The following is a 23,905-nucleotide window of genomic DNA, read 5'->3' on the forward strand; positions in this document are numbered from 1 at the left end:
GATTGCACCATCACATCGGAATAAACATGGGAAGGCCAGGCAGCGAGAGTGCAATAAGCCTATATAAGGTTCCTTGGGGGCAAGCCCTGTTTAACTAAGTGGGACTTACTTCTGAGCAAGCATCCTTTGGATCACTCTGCTCCCAACCCAACCACCCGCAGCGGCCTCGCAGCCCCGCCCTGCAGCGAGAGTTCGCGCGAACATGCTCTACCACCAGCTGCGCGGAACGCTGAAGTCCTATAGGGGGCGGAGCTGCTTTGAGGATGAGCCAATGGAAGGGCGAGGGCGGGTGATTAGCGAATTTCCCGGGAGATTTAAGCGCCCCATGGGGGGGGGGCGCTTCGCGAGAAATAGTTTGTATGAGGAGACAGTGAGTATGTGGTGGTCTACAGAGGGGGTTTGCTACGGTGGTGTGATGCTGTGTTTGGGCGTTATTTTATTTCACAGAGAAGCTAGCAATAGAAGCTGTCATTTTTTCTGCACTAAGGAAGCTATTGCACTGACGCTATTAATTCCTTTTGGGGTAGAGGGTTTGCTTTTAAGCTCTTCCTTAAAGCGTATGAAGTTCTTTTCCTTGGTGGCTCTGATCTAGTGCTTGAAGCGCCAAGGTCTGTCCTCTTGTTCTGCTCCTCTCCAGGCAGACCTTTTTTAAAAAAGTACATGCCACTGATTTTCAATGGATTTGATTAAACTTGGCCTCGTTTTAAATGCAACGGTTTCTCTCTCCCACTTCAAGTACTGTCCAGCCAAAAAACAGAGGGGGGTTGAAGTTAAACTTCGCCAGCGAAGGGAAGGCTTTCCTGCAATACTGTATCTGATTCGTTGTTTATTCTCTGCCTTTTGGTTCTAGTGACAATTGAGTGGTTTCTAGTTTAAAATTGCCCAGGTGTTGGCATAGCAAGAAAAAAACTGAGCAATAATAGCTGTTCCGGGATAAAGCATTGCAAATCCGAACCTGTTGCCTTTGTTGCTGTTTTCTTGAAAGTAAAGGGCTGTAGCTCAGTGGCAGTGCATGCAAATGAGACTGCAACAAAATGTTGTAGCGAGTCCTCTGTCTGCTCAGAGTTTCAGCTGACTAGCTGTGCCCTAATCCAGGATGCTTTGTTCCCATTTTCTCTTTCCCCTACTTTTCTGTCTCCCCACCCCCAAGCAAACACTCGGATTTGTTAGTCTTCGTGCATCTATTGCAACAGAGTGTTAAGACTGGTACCTGAAAGAATAAACTTAAGGTTTATTACTATGAAGAGGTAGAGTCATACATGCTGAAGCAGCCATGCAGCTTGTACTCAGAGAACCATTACTAAGTAACTGAGGACAAACACAGGAAGAGAAGAAAGGAAGGGAAGCAGCAAAGCCTGCAGAAACAACAAACAATTTAGAAGAGGAATGAGCAGAGAGAAGAATCGATTGCCTTTCTATCTATCCCCCCCTCCCTGCCCCCAAACTGGTGCTGGTCACTTGTAATATGTGTTGGTGTTTTACTCCCAACAGAACCTGTCTGGCCACTGAGCATGCCTAGTCCTTACTGGGCTCTTGCCGGGGGAGGGAGGTTGTCCTCTTAAGTTTAATTTTCAAATTTTTTTTTCCTCTGAAAATCCCCAAGCTTGCCACCTCCCTGTCGTATGGTGCTGTTCTGATTGTATAAGGATTGGTCCTCTCCCCTGAGTATTGTTCATAGAGGGACTGATGCTCAACGTGCAGAAGTTCCTAGGCTTGGTTGAGGATGTTCCTGGGAGAGCTGCTGTTTTTCACTGCTGATAGTACTGTGATAAATGGACCAACAGCCTGATTAGCATAAGGTAGCTTCATAGGGGGAGTGATTAGTTCCAAAATCTTCATAAGATGTGTTGCCGTTAGATTTGCAGTGTGGTCTTATTTTTATTTAGAAGTCTTCCTGTGTTTGTGAGGGCATATTCCTAAAATTGTAGTTTTAGGAGAGGCATCTGTCTAATGTCAAGCAGCCTGGGTTTTTTGTATGCCTTGGGGGGGTTGCTGAAATTTTCTAAGATGCGTTGGATTCTTTGGGGAAAGTTCCGACTATCTGAGTCAAGCTGATGTTTATATGTGGAGTCATAGTTTTCGACACCCCATTCTGTGGTGGAATGGTCTTGCAAAAAGCATTTTCAAGTTCACAAGTTGTGCATTAGTTCTAATTGAGGCATTAAACTTGTATCCTTACCACAACCTTGTGCGGTAGGCTAGACTGAGAGGCCGTGAGTTTTATTTTTTATTTCATTTCTATCCCACCTTTCCTCCAAGGAGCTCAAGGTAGTATACATGGTTCTTCTACCTCTCCATTTTATTGTCACAACAATCCTGTGGAGTAGGTTAGGCTGAGAGACAATAAGTGGCCAAAGGTCCCCCTGTGAGCTTCACGGCTAAGTGAGGGTTTAAGTCCTCATCTTCCAGGTCCTAGCCCAGTGCTCCAACCATTACACCACTGTCTCTTCTTGTAAATGTATTTAAGTTGTTAAAAACTCTTAACTGTATTCCAAAGATATTCTGGAAATCTGTCAGGACTAGAAAATTCAGTGAAGGCTGGTGGCTTTGATGTCAGTGTGGTAGTGAATCCACTCCGGGTTTTAGTCTGAACTGTCAAGGAACAGCTCCTTGACAGTTCAGACTAAAACCCGGAGTGGATTCACTGCCCCACTGACATCGAAGCCACCAGCCTCCACTGGGAAAACTAGGCTTATAATACAGTGGTGGCCAGTGGTATTCATTGGGGTGGTGCAGGGTAGAAGGCAGGGAGACCAATAGTGGGCGGAGCTACAGCCAATGACAAGCACAGTCACCCTCCTGGTCTAACTGTAAGTAAGAAGGCAAGCAGGTGGAGGCTGTTGGGGCAGTGTCCAAATTGCCCTAGTGGAGCAGCCTCAACTACCAAGTTAATATAGGTATCCCACAATAGAAGCAGGGTGCTTAACAGGTGGAGTGGCTTTAAGAGGCTTAGTGGTATGCCACAGCTGACAACTTCAGTACATCTTATCAAGGGCATATACTGCTGGCAAAACTGTTTCTAAATGAGAAAAAAAATGTGGCATGTCAAGACACCAGGATTTGGCGTAGAATCACAGAGGTGGAAGGGGCCTATAAGGCCATCAAGTCCAACTCCCTGCCCAATGTAGGAATATAACTTAAAGCATACCTGACAGGTAGCTCTCCAGCTGCCTCTTGAATGCCTCCAGCGTTGGAGAGCCCACCACCTTCTTAGGTTATTGATTGCATTGTTGTACCACTCTAACAGTCAGGAAGTTTTCCTGATGTTCAGCCAAAATCTGGCTTCCTGCAACTTGAGCCTGTTATTCAGTGTCTTGCCCTCTGGGATTATCGAGAAGAGATCCTGGCCCTCCTCTGTTTGGCAACCTTTCCAGTACTTGAAGAGTGCTATCATATCTCCCCTCAGTCTTCTCTTTTCATGGCTAAGCATGCCCAGTTCTTTCACTCTCTCCTCATTAGGGATGTGTGAGAATTTCAATTCAGTTCGCATTTCAAGCAGAATTTATCAAATTTGCAATTTCTGAAACAATATGTGAATCAAAACACAGCTATCCTTTGAAATGCACACAGAATTTTGGGATGCAGTTTGCCAACTAAACAATATTTACAAAAGGGGAAAGTGTGCATAAAATGATTACTTGAGTGAAAATAACATGTGAAAAGGCATGAAGCGATGAGAAATGGCTTGCAAAAATGTGTACCTTTGTCAAAACTGCTTTCAAAAGTGTGTTTATTTGGAGAAATTCGCACTAAAATGGTAAAGAATGAGGATTTTTTAAAAAAATATCGCAGATCGCTGTAGAAGTGTAGAGAACTGAATTTAACATTGGAAAAATGAGAAACTGAGACAACCAAAACAGACAGACCTTTCCCTCCCTACTCCTCATAGGACTTTGTTTCCAGTCCCCTGATCATCCTTGTTGCCCTCCTCTGAACCTGTTGCTGTTTACCTGTATCCTTCTTAAACTGTGGTGCTCAGAACTGGACGCAGTACTCAGGATGAGGCTTGACCAGTGCCAAATAGAGGGGGAATAGTACTTCACCTGATTTGGAAACTATACTGTTAATGCAGCCTAAAATAACATTTGCCTTTGCTGCAGCCACATTTCACTGTTGGCTCATTCAGCTTCTGAAGGCTATGGATGCTTTCAAGGAGGTTAGACAATGTTGGCTATTTACTGAGCATTCATTCTGATTAGTTTGTGCAAAGGTTATATGATGTTGCATCAAGGAATTGATGTCCCCCACATTCCAGTGCATTTTATTTATTTATTATTTGATTTATATCCCGCCCTTCCTCCCAGCAGGAGCCCACTTGTCACTTTCCATGTTGCAAAAAATCTGAAATTTGGGGGGGGGGAGAAGGGAGTGGGTCTGTTGCCTTATTGGTTTGACTGTAATTTGTTTCAACTGATTTTAATATTGTATTTTTTTAATTGTTGCAACCTGCTCTAGATGCCTCATTATGATGGGCAGCTAAGAAATGTTGTTGTGTTGTTGTTATGCAGCCTGCATTTCCTGGTATGTGATTCAATCCCACCTGAAAATAGCAAGGGCTGAGCTCAGTAGTAAAGCACCCGCTTTGTGTGCAAAAATTCCCAGGTTCAATCCCCGGCATCTCGAGCTAGGGCTAGGAAAGACCCTTCCTGAAATCCTGGAGACCTGCTGCCAGTCAGTGTGGATAATACTGAGCTAAATGGACCAATGGTCTAACTTGGTATAAGGCAGCTTCCTGTGAGTGCCCTTTCTCTTTAGTTACATTAGAATGAAACCTGTTTCTGATCATTTAGGTGCAAATCAGAAGCCCCTGCCAGCAAATTGTGTGTCTCCTAGACAGCTGTGAAGATGCCGACCACGAATGAGCAGTATAAGCGGATGGATAAATTCAAAAACAAAGGCAAAGATATTACAGTAAGTATGGGGATTTTAACAAGTATAGAGAGGAAAGTCTCTGCATAGCCGGCTGATTATAGGGCAGGAAACTGCAGAACATGCTTGGGAAGGGAAGGATAGCAAAGATGCAAACTTGTCTTTTAGGCATGGAATTCACAATCTGAAGCTTCCATACAATGGAGGCAGCACAAATAGGAACTGCAACAAAATGTTGCAGTGTGGAGTGGTCTTCATCAGGGTATTCTATTCCCCTTCTCACACTCATTTCTGGGGCCCCCAACACAGTCAGCTGTATTCTGTGGCCACCAAGCACACTTATTCCACTTTGGGCTGTTTTCTGGGGTGCAGCTTTATTTTAGTGTTTTTCTGATACTTTTGTACTTCGGCAAACTTTGGGGTTCCCTGAACCGGCTAGTGTTCTCCCTCTTGGGTGTGGATGGTGCTGTTTTGACTGCATAAGCAGCAGCACTCTCAGCCTAGACATCTGAAATAGAGGGAATATTTCACAAGGCCAGGTTTGTCATGTTCAATTTAATTGTTAGCAAAAACAGAGCAATACTTGACTGTCTATTTCTAGGCAAGAAGGAAGCAAAGAATGGAATTTGAAGTTGAACTGCGCAAGGCGAGGAAGGATGAGCAGATCTTGAAGCGAAGGAACATTAGCTTCACCACAGAAGGCGCCCTATCTTCAGAGAAAGCAGAGAAGAATGTGGTACATGCAGATAGCACCACACATTGGTGGCTATAGAACTTAGCAGGAAATATACTGTGTAGTAGAAGTGCCTAACCTTTGATCCTGCAGATATTGTTGGACTTGAGCGCCTGCCAGTCCCAGCCAGTGTGTTCAAGGATGATGGGAGCTGAAGTCCAACAACACTTGGAGGGCCACAGTTAGCCACCCCTGCCCTATAGCAGTAAGCTGCATATGCACCATACATTTAAAGCACATGACTTCCCCCAAAGAATCCTGGGAATTGTAGTTGGTTAAGGGGGCTGGGAATTGTCACTCTGTGAGGAGTAAACCACAATTCCCAGGATTCTTTGAGAGAATTAATGTGCTTTAAATGTATAGTGCATGGGTTGGGAGCCTTCATCTTGAGGGCCGCATTCTCTTTTAGGCTACCTTTCAAGGGCCACATGCCAGTGCTGGGCGGAACCAGAGGCTAGGGTGGATCAATGAATGTGAATTTTGTACTGTGCAGTAAGCTAATTTCTACAGACACCCTCTCTGTCCTCTGTCCAGACAAGCAAGAGGCATTATCAGTGTTCGACAACACATTCCAGTTAGGCAAAAGCACTCATGGTGTGAAACAAGGCACAGTCTGGGGACACGGTTGTGGCCTGGGGACAGTTCTGAAGGCCAAGCAGAGAGACCTGGAGGGCCACATTTTGTCCATCCCTGGTATAATGTGTAAGCAGTATAATAGCTTCAGATTTGGTGCCCATCTTTAGTCCAAACATGTCATTGGTGATTCACTCCTTCAATTTCTACAAGGTATATATATATATATATACAGTGATAGGACTGCATCCCACTTTAAGTCAGGCTGCAACCCAGTTGTTCCTCAACCATCTGGATGAGTACTTTATATCAGCGGTGGCCAGACTTGGGGTAACCATTTAAATGCATGCAATGAGCCCACAATTGGCTTTTAGTTTTTGCAAAGCTTTGGGTTTGTGAATCCTTAAGTTGGCCCAAATATCAGGATGGTTACAAAAGACAGGCAGATGGCACTGAATCTTCTTTGGCTGTTGCAGAGGATATATGAGGAGTGGGGAACCTCTGCCCCTCCAGATGTTGCTGGGCTAGGACTCCATCACCTCTGACCATTGGCCATGTTGGCTGAGGTAATGGGAGATGATGGTGATGATTTAGTCCCTTTCCTTGCAAATGCAACCCAAAGCAACTTACAACAATAATAAAAGAGTAAAACCAATTGTAACAAACTATTAATAAAAAAACCTCCTAAACACATCAGTACAGAGAAGACAGGTCTTATAAAACCTGCCACACTAAAAGAGGCCACCTATACCTGACACCCTCCAAGTTAAGGACCAAGAACCTGGGTAAAAAGGAAGGCTTTTGCCTGAGGCCTAAATATAGATCAGAGATGGTGCTAGGAGTGTCACCCTGGGGAGAGTGTTCCACAAGCAGCGAGCCACTGCTGAAAAGGCCCATTCTCATGTTGCCACCTCCATACCTCCCTTGGAGGGGGCACACAGAGAAGGGCCTTGGATGCTGGAACCCATCAACATCTGCAGGGCCATAAATTCTCCATCCCTGCAATAGATCATGAGATTTTCCTAGAATAATTCTGCGGAGAGTGTCAGTGGCCTGCAAGAAGACTGAACATCTTGGCCATGAACCTCTGTGTACTATGGCTTCTCTACCATGCCAGACTCATAATTCTCTTTCTCCCTGACCCAGGCTGTTCAACTTTCTTTGGAGGAAATAGTCAAGGCATTGAAATCAGATGATGAGCAACTTTATTTCAAGGCAGCTCAGTCGGGCAGGTATGCCAAGCCAAACCTGGGGCAGAGGATACCCCTTCCACCCCACAAGTATAGCCTTCCTGAATCTGTTGGCCTCCTGATGTTGTTGGGATTACAACTCTCATCCACCCCAAACAGGGAGGCCAGTGGTTGTGGATGATGAGAGCTAAGGTCCAGCGACATCTGGAGGTCACAAGAAGAGCCTGCTGGATCAGGCCAGTGGCCCATCTGATCCAGCACCCTGTTCTCATGATGGCCAACCAGATCCCTATGGGAAGCCCACAAGCAGGACCTGAGTTGCAAGAGCACTGTCCCTTTCCCAGGATTTTCAGCATCTGGTATTTAGAAGCATGCCGCCTCAGTCAATGGAGACAGAGCATAGCCATCATGGCTAGTAGCCATTGGTAGCCTTATCCTCCATGAAATTGTCTAATTCTCTTTTGCAAAGGTCCAAAGGTTTAGCTACTTCTGCTTTTAAGATCTTCACCAGTGCCTCTGCCAGGATTCCTAAGCCATCTGAAGTATATTGGATGGCAATCCAGGGCAGGGTCTCTTTGCCATTGGGGCTGCCATTGTGCAGCTCCATCCTAGGGGAGGTCTGTTTTGCTATCCAAGAAGAAATAAAGTCTCTTTCAGAGAGCCTTCAAGGATCTGCATGCTTGGATTTCAGCTGTTTCACTGTTTATAGCAGGGCTGGGGAACCTTTGGACCTCCTGCAGTTGCTGAACTACAACTCCCATCAGCCCTAGCAAACACGGCCAATGGCCAGTGATTATGGGAATTGTAGTTCAGCAACAGTTGGGGGGGGGCAAAGGTTCCCCAAACCTACCTTATAGTTTGTGTCCTATTGCATGTGACTATGAAATAGGGATATAAATAGATGTCACTATCTGTTCCACCCTGTATTTGCCACATGCAGCACTGTTTCCATTCCGCTACAGTTCAGCTTCTGTCAAAAAATGACATTGTTTGCCTTGCTGTCTTCTATGGCAACACTACATCACTTACATAATCATGTAAGTTACATTGTCATTATGATGAAAAAGGGAAATGGACTGCCTTCAAGTTGATCCCTACTTACGGCTACCCTATGAATAGGGATTTCATGGTAAGCGGTATTCAGAGGGGGTTTACCATTGCCTCCCTCTGAGGCTAGTTCTCCCCAGCTGGCTAGGGCCTGCTCAGCTTGCCACAGCTGCACAAGCCAGCCCCTTCCTTGTCTGCAACTGCCAGCTGGGGGGCAACTGGGCTCCTTGGGACTATGCAGCTTGCCCACAGCTGCACAGGTGCCAGGGCACGTAACCCCTGAGCCACTCACTGTGGGGGTGATCTTTGGCTGGCCCTTTACACCCAGGAGACAAGAGCGGGGATTTGAACTCACAGACTCTGGACTCCCAGCCAGGCTCTCCTCTCCACTGTGCTATACCAGCTGTTCTGTCATTATGATATTCCACCCCATTCATTTCAATGCAAAGAAAATGCAACGCAAATGAGGAAAAACTGTAATCAATTACATATCATTTGTGGACTAAAGCAACAGCAGTGAATACCGATCACATTCACTGGATTGATTTCCATTCCGAACATGGGATGTATAAGCAAACAGCAATTTCTGCTCTGTTTCTGTTTTGTCAGAATCCTCTGACATCCCTATAATGAAATGTGTATGTTTGATGGTAAACTGAAAGATGTCTTATAGAGCTGCTAGGCCAAAAAGCAGAGGGAAGCCTACTTAAACACTGCCAAGAACTACACTTGCAAGGGGCTCTTGCAAATCCCAACACTGTATGTGTCTTTTTAAAAGACAGTCTAATAACTTGTTGCAGTAACTGGCTCAGTTGACATAATTAAACATACTGTTAGGTCTTCTACAGATGACCTCTTTATGGAGCATTCATCTTGATTTGCTCCAAAAAGCTTATACGGGAGTTATATGATGCCCATACTTCATCGGCAGTTGGCTGTCAAGCAAGGCTAAGCCTGTTAAGTTCAAGACAGCTAGATTTGCTGTGACGGTGATCCACCTTAGGATAGCTTACCAGGACAATTGTTGGGATCAAAGACTTGATTGCTTCCCTTTGCAGTGCATTATTTTTTCCATTGGCTATAACCTGTATTTGGTTGTCTAATAAACTTGATTGATTGATTGAGAGAAAGACTCAAAACTGCCATCTGTCTCTCTCCAACAGGAAACTGTTATCTAAGCATAAAAACCCACCTATTAATCAAGTCATTGAAGCTGGGATTATTCCTAAACTTGTGGAGTTCTTGTATCGCCATGATGCCCCAAACTTGCAATTTGAGGCTGCTTGGGCACTGACTAACATTGCTTCTGGGACATCTGACCAGACCAGAGCGGTTGTGGAGGCCAATGCCATACAGGGCTTGGTAGTCATCTTGTCATCTCCGCATATGCACATCTGTGAGCAGGCTGTGTGGGCATTAGGCAACATAGCAGGTAAGTGGTGGTGCTTTCTGATTTCCAAAATGGTGGCCAATGGATAGCTAGATCTTGGTCAGGAGCTCAGTAAAAGCCAAACTATTAACATCTGAGCGAATTGATGAGTTGACCATCAGCTCACAACAACATGCCAGGCTAGCTCAGAATATGAAGGCAGGCTAGGTAACTGTCTGGGATAGCCCAGTTCAAAGGACGCTTGCCCATGCTGAAAGCTAGCTCTCATATGCTTGGCTCCCCATAGGATTCTAAGATGTGCACTTAAGTTCACATGGAGACTTCTTCATCCACCCTGCCTGGTCAGCAGGAAAATCTGAGGCTTGCCCAGTTGCCCTATGAAGTGAAGCAGGGGAGGGGCTATAAGTTCAATCCATATTAATTGTATTTTGAGCAGGGATCTTTCCTAGATCTGCTACCGAGACCTTATTGTTACTCCCTGTTGGAATACTGTAATTATTGCTGGGCCAATGGTCTGATTGTGAAGACATAGCTGATGCACTTTGCTGGCAACAATTGACCGTGCAATGTTCTTGCAGAGGCTGGAGTGACTATGATCAGTAAGGTGGAAGAAGTGGGTCAGGAAGCAGCTTAGCAGGGCTCTAATTTGGGACTGGCACATGTAGAATCTCAGGACAATGAGCATCCCTTAAGGCAAGGGAGGGGGAACCTTTGACCCTCCAGATGTTGCTGAACTACGACTCCCATCAGCCCTAGCAAGCATGGCCAATGGTCAAGGATAATGGGAATTGTAAATCAGCAACATTGAGGAGGACTAAAGATTCCCCACACCTGCCCTATAACATGATGCTCCATATCGAGAAAGCTGGAATCGCTTGTCTCTATACATAGTATAGAATGCATGAACGCTTATGGGCTGTACTGGGAGACCACAACAGCTGCCTTATTTCTGGTCAGACCAATGGTCCAACAAGGCCAGTATTGCCTACTTTGACTGGCAGTGGCTCTAGGGCAAAGAGAGACCTCTTCCCAGCGTCTGCTACCTGTTCCTTTTAACTGGAGGTGTTGGGGACTGAGCCTGGGACAGTCTCTGTATAAATAAATCAGGAGCTGTCCCACTGACTGATTGTGTCCAGTGAAGGCTGGTACAGTAGGGCCCTACTAATACGGTGGGTTAGGGACCAGGCCCCCTCCGTAAAGCGGAAATTGCCGTAAAGTGGGGACCCATACACTATAATGGGCTGTGGCGCGCGAAAATGATGTCAAAATGACGCACGATGGAAAAAACCCACCGTAATAGCAGAACAAGCGCTGTAAGAGCAGGGCCTTTCCTTAACTGAAAACCACTGCATGAACGAAGCGCCATAAAGCGGGGGCCTACTGTATGTTAAAGTGAATTGGGCACTGCCCCACCACCCTTGGCCTGCCTTCACCCAGCCTCCTCTTGCCTGCTGTCTTATTTGTATCCAGTCCAGGTAGTAGCACTGGTTGCCTTAGTGTTGCCCCTTGTAGAACTCAACCGGGAGGAGGATGGGAGCAAAGCTAGAATGAGTTGGCTCTGCCTGCCATTCGCTCTAGTGCCACCTACTGTTGGCTGCTCTCCCTTCCGCCCTATCAACCCCAATGGATGCCGGTCACTGCTCATGGCTTCCCCTTTCCTTGAAGCCGGAGACTGAAGAAGATACAGTCTCTTAAGGGCCTAACGCCACATCCACACCAGACATTTATTTCACTTTAAACAGTCATGGCTTCCCCCCCAATGAATCCTGGGAAATGTAGTTTGTGAAGGGTGCTGAGAGTTGTTAGGAGGCCCCGATTCCCCATCACAGAACTACAATTCCCAGAGTTCCCTGGGAAGAGGGGCTGACTGTTAGACCACCCTGGCCATTGGAGCTCTGTCAGGGGAATAGGAGTCTCCCAATAACACTCAACTCCCTTACAAACTACACTTCCCAGGATTCTTTGGGGGAAGCTATGAGTGTTCAAAGTGGAACAAATGTCTGGTGTGGCCACAGTTTCTTAACCAGAATGAGTCTGTAGGCTGGCTGATAGCTTCAAGGATAGTTGACTGTTTTTCTCGATATTCACCCAAAGATTAACTGCAATTCACAATGTTTATTCATTGTAGGCGATGGCCCCATGTACAGAGATGCGTTGATCAGTTTCAATGTGATCCCTCCTCTTCTGTCTTTGGTGGCACCTCCGACTCCTGTATGTATATACTTCTGCTTGGTTGGGTAGCTAGTTAGGGCTCTACTGAGTTAAGAGAACCAGCTAATAATCCCTTGACCTAGCATCTGATGTATAGATGGGATGGACTTGGTCCTCAAATTAGTGGAGGGGGGTGGCTAATGAAATCCACCAGCTGCACCCTTGGCTTGACAAATCAGGCCCTCCCCCCAAGCTAAGAGGAGCTATCATGGAGGAAAGGAGGCTTGGACGCCATGTAATTTGATGTAGCCAGTGGTGATTAATGTGTATCCAAGGGCCTATGAGCTGGGTACAAAACATTTATTTATTTATTAAATTTATTTATTAAATTTATACCCCGCCTTATGGCCAAAAGGCCCTCAAGGCGGCTTACAAAAAACACGAACATAATACACCAATAAAACATAATACATCAATAAAATAATACAGTTCTCAAGATTAAATAACAATTAACATTTGCAGTAACTAACTATAAAATAAGATGATTCCCACATCATAACGTAACAGTTAGCAAAAAAAAATAAAAACAAAACAAAGCAGTAAGAACAAAGAATCTTCCATGGTCGTCTTCTCCAAGGCAACCCCAAGGCGACACCAAGTGTGATGCTAAGTGCGCACTTAGCGTTGCACTTGGCGCTGCCTCAGGCAGCCCCTCTCCTTCATATACCTGGAGGAGAGAAAAAACAGGATGGCAGAGTTGTGGAGTAAGTGGCCACAGCTGCTGCTGCAGCATACAGAGTCCTTCCAAACACAGAGTCTTCCACACACACACCGCAAAACATCACAATGTCTGTAACTGAGGCCACATTCACATCATGCATTTATTCCTCTGTTATTCCACTTTAAGCTGTCATGACTTCCCCCAAAGAATCCCGGGAAGTGTAGCCTGTGAAGGGTGCTCAGAGTTGTTAGAGGGGAAACCCCTATTTCCCTCACAAAGCTATAATTTGCAGTGTTATCTGGGGAAAGAAGCTGACTGTTAAACCACTCTGGAGCTCTGGGAGGGGAATAAGGCTCTCCTAATAACTTTCAGCACCCTTTGCCAGCTACGCTTCCCAGGAATATTTGAGGGAAGCCATGACTGTTTGAAGTGGAATAATAGAGGAATAAATGTATGGTGCTGATGCAGCCCAAAGCATCTGCAAGTACAACCCCAAAGATTGGACATAGGGAAGCTGTATTGCTCCTAGATGCTGCATCAGCCCCAACCAGCATGGCCAGTGATGATGGGAACTGTAGTCCAGCAACATTTCGAGAACCATAGTTTAGCTATCTCTGCTCTTAATTATTTCCCTACTCCAAAGTTCAGAGGTAGGCTCATTTTTGGAAGAAAAGCTCTTGCAATGACCTCTAGAATCATAGAATAGTAGAGTTGAAAGGGGCCTATAAGGCCTCCAACCCCCTGATCAATGCAGGAATACTTCGAAGCCTGGCTTTCCCCATTCTTTTTACAGCCAATGCTTTGCTTGAAGATACTTCTGTTTTTCTTGGTGGCTGCCCTGAGGGTCTGAAACTCCCTTGCTGGGAAGGTTAGAATTGCTCCCTCCCTGCTGTCAGCAGGTGAAGACTTTCCTGTTCAGGCAGACTTTTGGGAATGAACTGCAAGGGCTATTAAACAGGGTGTTGACTGATTTGTATTTTGTAATTTTTACTCGCTGTGTTTTAATTGGCTTTAATTAAAATGTAAAATTAACTTCTGCGTCTTTCATTTATATGTTTTAACTGTGTTTGTTTTAATTTTTGTAAGCTGCCTTGAGTCCCGGTTCTGGGGAAAAGGCAGGATATAAATAAATAAAATAATAATTATTATTATTTCCAGGTGGGGTTTCTGCGAAATATCACATGGACCCTGTCCAATCTCTGCAGAAACAAAAACCCATATCCTCCTCTGGCGGCTGTGAAGCAAATGCTCCCCACCATAATGTGCCTCCTGCAACATGAAGACGAGGACATCCTCTCGGATGCTTGTTGGGCTCTCTCCTACCTGACGGATGGCTCCAATGACCGCATCGAAGTTGTGGTGGAGATGGGTGTGCTCCCCCGACTGGTACAACTGATGACCCATTCAGAGCTGCCAGTTCTAGTGAGCAGAATATGCATTTAGGAAAAGCAGTGCTACATTAGCCTTGTTAGTTACCACCATGGGTGGGGGAAGTTTGATTCAGTTTCCATGTGAAGCCGAATCTATCAAATTTGCATTCCACTGAGAACCGAAATTTGCACTTATGTGAATTTTGTAATGCAGTTCTCCAACCAAACAGTGTTTATAAGAATGCATATATTAAGGGAAAGGCATGTTGGTGTAGGGTATGAGCCCTTTAGTGCTTCAGAGATGGGAGAGTATCATACATTGCATATGCTTGGCAGTGATTCTTTGTATGTGGGTCGTAACATTGCTGGGTGGTTGATGTATGAGCGATTGGCTGGTATGTTTACAGTAGTGAATGATGATAGTGGTTGTATAGAATGGATAGTGAGTGGTTGTATGAGTATGTGTTATGTTGGCAATTATTTATATTATACCGCTTTGTACTACTCTTTGACTTTTACAGTATATTGTGTTTATGTATAAGGATATTGTTCATGTGTTTTGCTTTGTAAATTAATTTCTTATGGTTTTTATTGTACCTTGAGCATTCTGTTGTAAGCCGCTCTGAGGTCTTTCAGGCAATAAGCTGAAAGTCTATAAATGGAAATATATATGTATAATAGTGAAAATAGCATATAAAAGTGCATTAGGAGAAATTTCTTGGAAAAATGCATACATTAGTCAAAACTACACACAACTGTGTTAAGATAGTTTAGCACTAAAATGCTGAAGAATTTTCATTAGCTTTTTTAAAATGCAAATTGCTGCAGAAATGTGGAGAACTGAATTTGGAAAGAATGGAAACTCTCAGATCCTTCCATTCCTAGCTACCACCAAAGATAATTTCTCCCTTCCCCTTGTTAAGTATAGGTCAGGGATAGGGGCGAAGGAAACGTTCAGTTCACATTTGACTGTGCACCTATTAAGTAGTAATATGTGAACCAAAACACAGCCATTCTTTGACATTTATGCTTCTCTGAATTTTGCAGTGCAGTTCTCTAGCCAAGGAATGTGTACAAAAATGCATTATATTAGGGTAATGTATGCACAAGGTGCATATATTTGTGAAAATGCAAATGTACAATACTTCAGGCAAAATGTCTTTGCAAAGATGTATAAATTCAGAGAAATTAGCACTAAAATGCTGATGAATTTTCAGGACTTTTTTTTAAAATGCAATCTGATACGGAGAATTGAACTTCAGACTGAAAAATGAGAGACTGAAAGAAACTGGAATTGACAGATTCACCCATCCCTGCTTGCGATTTCTACTTATAATACAGCCAGTGTCTCCCACACTCTTGCTTAGCTCAATCTGCTGCCCTGAGCTCCTACTGGGAGGAAGGGTGGTATAAGTTTATTAAATAAATAAAATATTTTTCTGTATCTTTTTTTAAAAAAAGACTCCGGCTCTCCGTGCTATGGGCAACATAGTCACTGGGACAGATGAGCAAACGCAGATGGCCATCGATGCAGGTGTTTTGTCGGTCTTGCTGCAGCTGCTGCGTCATCCTAAGCCGGCCATACAGAAGGAGGCGGCCTGGGCCGTGAGCAACATTGCAGCAGGGCCCTGTAGCCAGATTCAGCAGATCATCACGTGTGGCCTGTTGCCTCCCCTGGTGGAGCTGCTGGACAAGGTAACCTCTTGCATCTTGGATTCCCTTGATCAGGCTAGGAAATGCTCATTGCTAAGTGCGCATGTGCACACCACGCGCATGTGTGTACAGAAAGATTGTACTTCTGAGGATCTACTTCTCCCCCCACTAAACTGAAAAAGGAAAGTTTCTAGTCCTGATGGCTGCAAAGATATAGAAACATAGAACAGAAGAGTTGGAAGGGGCCTATAAGGCCACTGAGTCCAACCTCCTGCTCAATGCAGGAATCCAACTTACAGCATCCCTGATAGGTGGCTGTCCAGCTGCCTCTTGAATGCCTCCAGTGTCGGAGAGCCCACCACCTCTCTAGGTAATTGGTTCCATTGTTGTACCACTGTGTTATGAAGTTTTTCCTCATGTTCAGTCGAAATCTGGCTTCTTGTAACTTGAGCCCATTATTCTGCACTCTGGAATGACTGAGAAGAGATCCTGGCCCTCCTCTGTGTGACAACCTTTCAAGTACTTGAAGACTGCTATCATATCTCCTCTCAAGGCTAAACATGCCCAGTTCTTTCAGTCTCTCCTCATAGGACTTTGTTTCCAGTCCCCTGATCATTCTTGTTGTCCTTCTCTGAAAGGCAGAGTTCCAGTTTGTTCCAGTTTTCCAGTTTGTCTGCTTCCTTCTTAAAGTGTGGTGTCCAGAACTGGAGGCAGTACTCAAGATGAGGCCTAATCAGTGCCAAATAGAGGGGAACTAGTACTTCATGCCATTTGAAAGCTATGATTCTGTTAATATAGCCTAAAATAGCATTTGCCTTTTTTGCAGCCACCTCACACTGTTGGTTCATATTCAGCTTATGATCAACAACAATCCCAACTTCCTTCTGGCATGTAATATTACTGAGCCAAGTATCCCCCTTCTTACAACTGTGCATTTGGTTTCTTTTTCCTAGGTGTAGAACTTTGCACTGATCCCGGTTAAATTTCATTCTGTGGTCTTCAGCCCAATGCTCCAGCCTATCAAGATCCTTTTGAATGTTTTTTTCTGTCTTTCAGAGTATTAGCCATCCTTCCCATATGCAAGTGAATGTGTGGGCAATAAACAGGCGCTGAAAATCTCAGTGGGTGCTTAGTTCCATCCATAGCTCTTGGCCCCTGCTCATAATATGAGTGGAAAACCCAGGATTAAATCATGCAAGTGTAGAAAACTGTAAGGACAACCTGAGATGGATAGTTGAGGCATTCCAGCAAACAATCAGAAGAAAGAACAAAATGTATAAATATTAACACAGAAGCAAGAACAACCCAATGTCCCTGTCAGCACTCCTCAGGATAACACAGTACGCACATTCAGGTGATGATTCTCGGTTAAGAGCTGCTGATCGGTCCTTTGGCTTCTGCAATGCAGGTCTCCCAACCTGCCTGCTCCTCACTGCCATTCTGTCCAGCGCAGCCCCCTCTCCTGTAGTCCGCCCCGACTGTCCTTTTTCAGCTGCCCCGACCCCACTGTCCATCATTCTTCCATTAGGTGACCTTGCATTGCAACTTCTACCCCAACATTCCAAGCTCCCAGCATTCCATTAATTTGGTCCTGGCTACACAAGCCTATTAATATTCAGCGGGCACCTTCATTGTACTGTGTTTGATGATTGCTTTGCTAAAATCCTGTCTGTCTAGGCTAGCCTACCAAGACATATCATCTTATTATATGTGTATATTTTTTAAATTGTTGGCTTTATCTATTTTGATAGTGTTGTGTCTACTTGTGTTAAAGTCTGTTTTGATTGGTAACTTAGGAATATTTTATATCTTGTGTAAACCACTTAGAGCAGGGGTTCCCACACTGTGGTCGGTGGACCACCAGTGGCCCACATGCTTCATTCAGGTGGCCTGCAGGCAGCATGTGTGTGCGCTTGTAGTTGAGAATGGGAGATGGCGCATCCATCACCTTAAACATTCGTACTGATTTTTAATGTGTATTTTTATGGCTTCAATATCTACTGTTCTATTTTTGTTCTATAGAATTCAAATTGCAATGCAATTCTAAGCAATAAAAATGCAATTAAAAATCGCACAACGTCTAGCACAGCGCATTACAACTGCTACAATAGGGAAAAAAATCATTGAATAGTCTGCCAAAACCCTCAGCAATTTTCAAGCGGTTCATGGGGGAAAATGTTTGGGGGCCATTGACTTAGAGGTTTTTGATTAAGCTATACATAAATCTTGTTAAATAAAAGTTTAGTATTGTACAAAGCAAATCTGCATTATTTATAATAAGTGGATTCTGCTTTTGTCAGTGCAGAATAGGCAAGAGTCCTGCTAATAGCTGCTGAGTGCAAACAAAGCGCTATTCGCTGATGCATTGCTAGAACTTGCAGATCTGATGCCATCTTGTACCTTACTTATTCACTGTCTCTCTGTCCTGCCTCATCTTTGACAGGGAGACTTCAAGGCCCAGAGGGAGGCTGTGTGGGCAGTTGCCAACTTCACCACCGGAGGCACTGTAGAGCAAGTCGTGAAAATGGTCCAGGCTGGGGTCCTTAAGCCTCTGCTGAACTTGCTGACTGTCAAAGACGGCAAAATCATCCTCATCATTTTGGATAGCATCGCCAATTTCTTCCTTGTAAGACTTGCCTGCCTGTTTCCTTGCTACTCCTCTGGCGACCTCCCCAACAGACTGAGTAGGAAGTGATGCTGGAGCAGAAAGAATGCCCTTTTATTCTGTTGTAAAGGGTTGCAGGCAGCCCAGGGGCAGAGTATCTGCCTTGCATGCAGAAGATTCCAGGTTCAATCCCAGGCATCTCCAGGAAGGGCTGGAAAAGCACTTCCTGTCTGAAAACCTGGGGGCCTGCTGCCAGTCAGTGTAGACTATATGGAGCCAGATGGACCTGTACTCTGACTTGGCATAAGACAGCTTCCTAAGATCTTATTTATGTGTTAATTTGTTAGTTGCCTAAGACAGAGCAGCCTCTAGGCAACAAGCAGGCAGGTTAACAAGCAAGCTGGCTGCGAAGGTGAAGAGATGAGGAAGGCCAGGGGAGGGTCTTGCCCACATTCCAGCAGGGGACCCTAGGCAGGTGCCCAACCATGCTGACACTTGATCAGGGCCAGCACCAGGCATGACTGGGCCCTTGGGCACCAGCCTGACCCGGGCCCTCGGCATCGTAGCAAAACACCTTCCCAATACAGGTGGCATGGGGCATGTGATGGTGGCCCTGAAGAGCAAGTGTGTGTATGCATGCATCTGAGCCAAGGGAGGCCACTCGCTCCCAAAGACCCCAGTGATGGGGCAAGGGAATCAGGAGTGGGGGAGTCCTGGCCTTAAGGTGTCCTGTACTTCAGTTAATGGCCTTGTAAATTTATTTATTCATTTATTTATTACTAGTATTTATTAGTCACTTTTTTTCAACAATAGAACTCAAAGCGACTTGCAAAAAGGAAGCAAGAACACAATAAATGAATACAAGAGCCTTGCACTTCGCCCAACGACAAACTGTCTGCCAGCACAAGGCCATGGAGTAAATACTCTGGGCACCTGTTCTCGCCAACAGGCTAGCAGCAGCATTTTGCACCAGCTGGAGGTTCCAGGCCAGGCCTAAGGGAAACTCCATGTACTGTATTCAGAGCTTGGAAAAGTTACTTTTTTGAACTATAACTCCCATCAGCCCAATCCAGTGGCTATGCTGGCTGGGGCTGATGGGAGTTGTAGTTCAAAAAAGTAACTTTTCCAAGCTCTGACTGTATTGCACTAATACAATCTTGAGGTTACCAGTACAGAAGTGACCATGGCCAAACTCAGGGCCGGAGCCAGAGGGTGGCCAGGTTGGGCCCTAGCTGAGGGCCCCTTGGGCACAAAGGGGCTCCTGAAGGGCTCCTCCATAGTGTGGGTGGGTAACACTCATGTTCCATGATCCGTGGCGATGTCGGCTCCCAATCCTGCCACAGATCACAGAGACGGAGCTCCCAGGCACCCCCCCACACAACCATGCAGGCCCGTGACGCCCGCCTGCATGCCCCACTTACCTCTCCCTTTGGAAAGCCTCGGGCACCATCTTGGTTGATGGTAGGCATGCACATGCAGTGCAGCTAGCATTTAGCGCAGCAGGAGATGTAGGTGCGGGTGGGCGCCATGGGCCTGGGGCAGGCTGGTGCTGGCCCTGGCCAAGCTATCCCTGTCCAACAATGGCCATAGTTGGTCAAAGACACTGCTACCTAAGCCTCCAGTGACAAAGATGGATCCAAGAGCACCCCTGCCCCCAAACTCTGCTATGCCACGTGTCTCACAAGAGGCAGTGATGGCCACCAACCCGGATGGCTTTAAAAGAGGACTGGACAAATTCGTGGAGGATGTGGCTATCAGTGGCTACTAGCCATGATGGCTATGCTGTCCCTCCACAGTCAGAGGCAGTATTCTTCTGAATGCCAGTTGCTGGAAACCGCAGGGGAGACAGTGCTCTTGTCCTCAGGTCCTGCTTGCAGGCTTTCCAGAGGTATCTAGTTGGCCACTGATGCTGGACTAGATGGGGCATTGGACTGATCCAGCAGGACTCCTTTGTTAAGTTGTTTTACTCTTTAAGTTTTTTAGAAATTGCTTAAAGCCTTCTCTTCTGCACTTAAGGCAGATCCACACCACACATTTAAAGCACATGACTTCTCCCAAAGAGTTCTGGGAGCTAGCTAACCTTTCCAGAACTGCACTTCCCAGCACCCTTAACAAACGACAGTTTCCAGGATTCTTTGGGGGAAGTTGTGTGCTTTAAATGTATATTGGATGTGTTTTAAATGTATGGTGTGGATCTGCCCTGAGCAACTAACAAGTTAATTTAAAAATAACATAAGGTTTCTTCTGTTCTTTCACTATAAGTCTGCTGAGAAACTTGGCGAGACGGAAAAGCTGTGCCTTTTGGTAGAAGAGCTTGGGGGCCTGGAGAAGATTGAAGCCCTCCAGACGCACGAAAACACCTTTGTCTACAGAGCTGCTTTGGGCCTCATTGAGAAATATTTTTCTGGCAAGGTAAGTAGATGATGATGCCGGTCTCTGAGCTCCTTTTGGAAGGTCCAGCCCTCTGAGCAGAGAGGAATTATGGCACTCCAGCTACATAACCCCTGTCCTAGGCAAATGTATGTGAATCCAACATTACTAGACTTTCTGCATGCTTTTAAATCTTTGTTTCTACTCCTCCTGCAGCAGCTGATTTCTGGTGGCTTGAATTTTTTAAATAGCTGCTTAATGTTCATTATGTCTGTATTTTGTATTGAAAGCTGCTTTAGGTGCATTTTTAAAGGCAGTGCTAGCTTATTTTTTCCCCTAAATTTGCCACCTCTTGCAAGACCATGGCATGTAAAGATAAGCCAAAGTTTTAGCTTATCATGGGTTTATTGGGAAACAGCAGTATGATAGCACACTACATCATTATTCCAAATTGGCTTCTCTCCTAGCACAAGCTTTATAAGAAAGTAGGAAGCTTTGGCTTCCTGTGACATCCAAACCAGGGGTCATCGTGCCTTGTGAGGAGCAACAAACCACGGTTCCTGGCATGTAATAGTAAATCTTGGTTTGCATATCCTGCTGGCACCAGGGGAGGAGCAAATCTGACAGCAAGGTGCTTGTTCACAGTAAATCATGATTAGACAGAAAGTCTGACTAATCATTACATACGAGTATGGCCATGACATTGTCAGCACACACCCCTTTCAGACTTTTTAAAACCCTTGAAGTTCTAATAATTGTTTAGCTTAATCCAACCAAAGGTTTTTGGATCTATTAAAAGGTGCCCCAGTTAACGAGGCAGAGGAGAGAGAGAACATACTTGAAATGCGTGCTTCTGATTTTCAAGAAGGGTTCCCATCTGTGTGAGAAGAGTTAATCTATTAACATGCCTGCTATGACAAATGCACAAATAATTTCAAAACAAAGTACACCCCCTGCTACAAAATAATTGATTGCTTGTCTCTTGGGCACACATTTAATCAGCTAGGAGTTCTTTAATTAGATAACATTCTCTGACACCAGGTGAGGGGTACCGCTCAGGGGTAGAGCGTCTACTCTGCATGCAGAAGGTCCCAGGTTCAACACCCAGCACCTCCAGGTAGGGCCAGGGAAAATTCTGGGGATCTACTGCCAAGTCAGTGTGGAGAGCACTAAGACAGGTCGACCAGTGGCTTGACACTGTGTAAGGTAGCTTTATTTATTTATTTATTATTAATGATATTTATTAGTCGCTTTTTTCCAAAATGGAACTACAAAAAAAAGAAAAAAAATGTGCTTGAAGTGCCTTACAACAAAAGCAAACAACAATTAACAATTTCATAATAAAATAATACAACAGCAGTAATAAAACAATAACAAATGTCACAGATTTATATTTGTTTGCTTATAAAAGTGTTTATATGTCGCTCCACTCACATGATGTATCAAAGCAGTACACATCGTAAAATACCCTAAAACAACACAAACTCACAAAATATGTGACTAGCTTCCCCCCAGGGTCCCTGGAGGTTGTATTTTCTACAAGCTAGGCACCGGAATAGAGAATTCTTAGTACCGTAGTAAAAGACAATTCCTAGGGTTCTTGGAAAAAGACCTGACAGTTACAGAACTTATAGAACAAAAGTTGTGCAACTCCCTGCCCACAGATGTCTGTCTGACGTCACTGTATAGTTTTCAGTGAATGCTGAAGGCACACCTCTTTACCCACACCTTTGACACCTGAGATGTATATTTTTAGGGCCCACCCTATTTTTTTGTGATTTATTTATTTATTATTTAATTTGTATCCTGCCCTTCCTTTCAGCAGGAGCCCAGGGCAGCAGACAAAGCACTAAAAACACTATAAAAACATCATAAAAACAGATCTTAAAATACATTAAAACAAAACGGCGTTAAAAACAATTAAAAAAAACAACTTTAAAAAAGGGTTAAAAACATTATTAAAGAAACATATTAAGCAATTCTAACACAGACGCAGACTGGGATAGGTCTCAACCTAAAAGGCTTGTTGAAAGAGGAACGTCTTCAAAAGGTGCCGAAAAGATAGCAGAGATGGCACCTGCCTAATATTCAAGGGGAGGGAATTCCACAGGGTAGGTGCCACCACATTAAAGGTCCATTTCCTATATTGTGCAGAACAAACCTCCTGATAAGCTGGTATCTGCAGGAGGCCCTCACCTGCAGAGCGCAGTGATCGATTGGGCATATAAGGGATAAGACAATCTTTCAGGTATCCTGGTCCCGAGCTGTATAGAGCTTTGTACGCCAAAACTAGAACCTTGAACCGTGATGTGATTTTAGGTTGTTTAAATGATGTATGTTTAAACTGTTGTGACCTGCCCTGGGATCTTTGGATGGAGGGCAGGTAATAAATTTAAATGTAGATTTGAAAAGAAAATTGAATTGATTCTCTTCTCTTCTCCCCTCTCCCCCCCCGCCCATTCTTTCTCCCCTTGCCATCATTAGGAAGGTGAAAGCTCAAATTCAGAAGCAGGAGAAGGAAGGGCAACTCTACCTTTCTCAGCTGAGCCGCAAGACTTCTATAACTTCTGAAGGGGAGACTGGCCCACTGCACACCTTATTTATTAACTTGGTGAAGGACTGCACATTTGGCTTGGCTATTTAAAACACTACAGGGGAAGGGAGGTGCAAGATGTTGAAAGTTAGTCTGTAGTTCTGTCTTGGACAATAAATCACCGCCCTTGGATTTGTACAACTCTGCATCTCAAGTCTGCTTTTTTAGGAATCTTGCCTTCCAGGTAGGGAGCAGCAGGCTAGATGATCTTGCTGTTGAAGAGGAAAAGTTCTTACCTGTGATCTTTTCTTTCTTTAGCAAAGATGCATTTGGAAATATTTGCTAATTTTTCCAACTTGTGGTCCTCCAAATGGTGATGGGCTAAAACACCCACCATCCCTGACCATTGGAAATCCTCAATGGTGGTGGTAGGGACTTAACAGAGTTACCTATTCCTCACTCTTGGATGGGGGAGAAATTTGATTTAGTTTGCATTTAAAGGTGGCCCTACTTCATTCTCTTTCTGAAACAAAACACCAAGTGAAATAAGAGTCATTCTTGGAAATGTGCACTACTTTGAATTTTGCAATGCAGTTCTCCAGCCAAATGTGTGGTGTGTGTTTTTTTAAAGCATGTAGGATAAAGTGTTCATAAAAATGCATATATTAGTGAAAATAGCATTAAGATGCATTATTTTAGG

General features: G+C 44.7%; 1 protein-coding gene across 4 annotated transcripts; it reads left to right on the forward strand.

The window, feature by feature from the left end:
* Positions 1-269: 269 nt before the first annotated feature.
* Positions 270-23,406, forward strand: KPNA7 (karyopherin subunit alpha 7). 4 transcript variants are annotated; one of them, XM_061599807.1, is made up of 11 exons: positions 271-370; positions 4,791-4,911; positions 5,471-5,605; positions 7,322-7,407; positions 9,576-9,844; positions 11,931-12,013; positions 13,833-14,096; positions 15,506-15,739; positions 18,141-18,323; positions 20,565-20,714; positions 23,157-23,406. In XM_061599807.1, exons 2-11 carry the CDS (start codon positions 4,846-4,848, stop codon positions 23,241-23,243), a joined length of 1,557 nt encoding a protein of 518 aa, XP_061455791.1. In that variant the 5' UTR covers positions 271-370; positions 4,791-4,845; the 3' UTR covers positions 23,244-23,406. The 4 variants fall into 4 exon arrangements, with proteins under 4 accessions (XP_061455794.1, XP_061455791.1, XP_061455792.1 ...); XM_061599808.1 differs by having other exon boundaries at positions 350-374; XM_061599810.1 differs by lacking the exons at positions 5,471-5,605; positions 7,322-7,407 and having other exon boundaries at positions 270-370.
* The last annotated feature ends 499 nt before the right edge of the window (positions 23,407-23,905 follow it).

Source organism: Rhineura floridana, chromosome 17 (assembly GCF_030035675.1).
Source record: "Rhineura floridana isolate rRhiFlo1 chromosome 17, rRhiFlo1.hap2, whole genome shotgun sequence".
Lineage (NCBI taxonomy): Eukaryota > Metazoa > Chordata > Lepidosauria > Squamata > Rhineuridae > Rhineura > Rhineura floridana.

Excerpts from the sequence above, each read along its gene's own strand:
- KPNA7 (XM_061599807.1), top strand. The coding sequence starts at position 4,846 with ATGCCGACCACGAATGAGCAGTATAAGCGGATGGATAAATTCAAAAAC. Across the intron at positions 4,912-5,470 it reads ACAAAGGCAAAGATATTACA|GCAAGAAGGAAGCAAAGAAT; the intron begins GTAAGTATGGGG and ends GTCTATTTCTAG. Across the intron at positions 15,740-18,140 it reads TGGTGGAGCTGCTGGACAAG|GGAGACTTCAAGGCCCAGAG; the intron begins GTAACCTCTTGC and ends CATCTTTGACAG.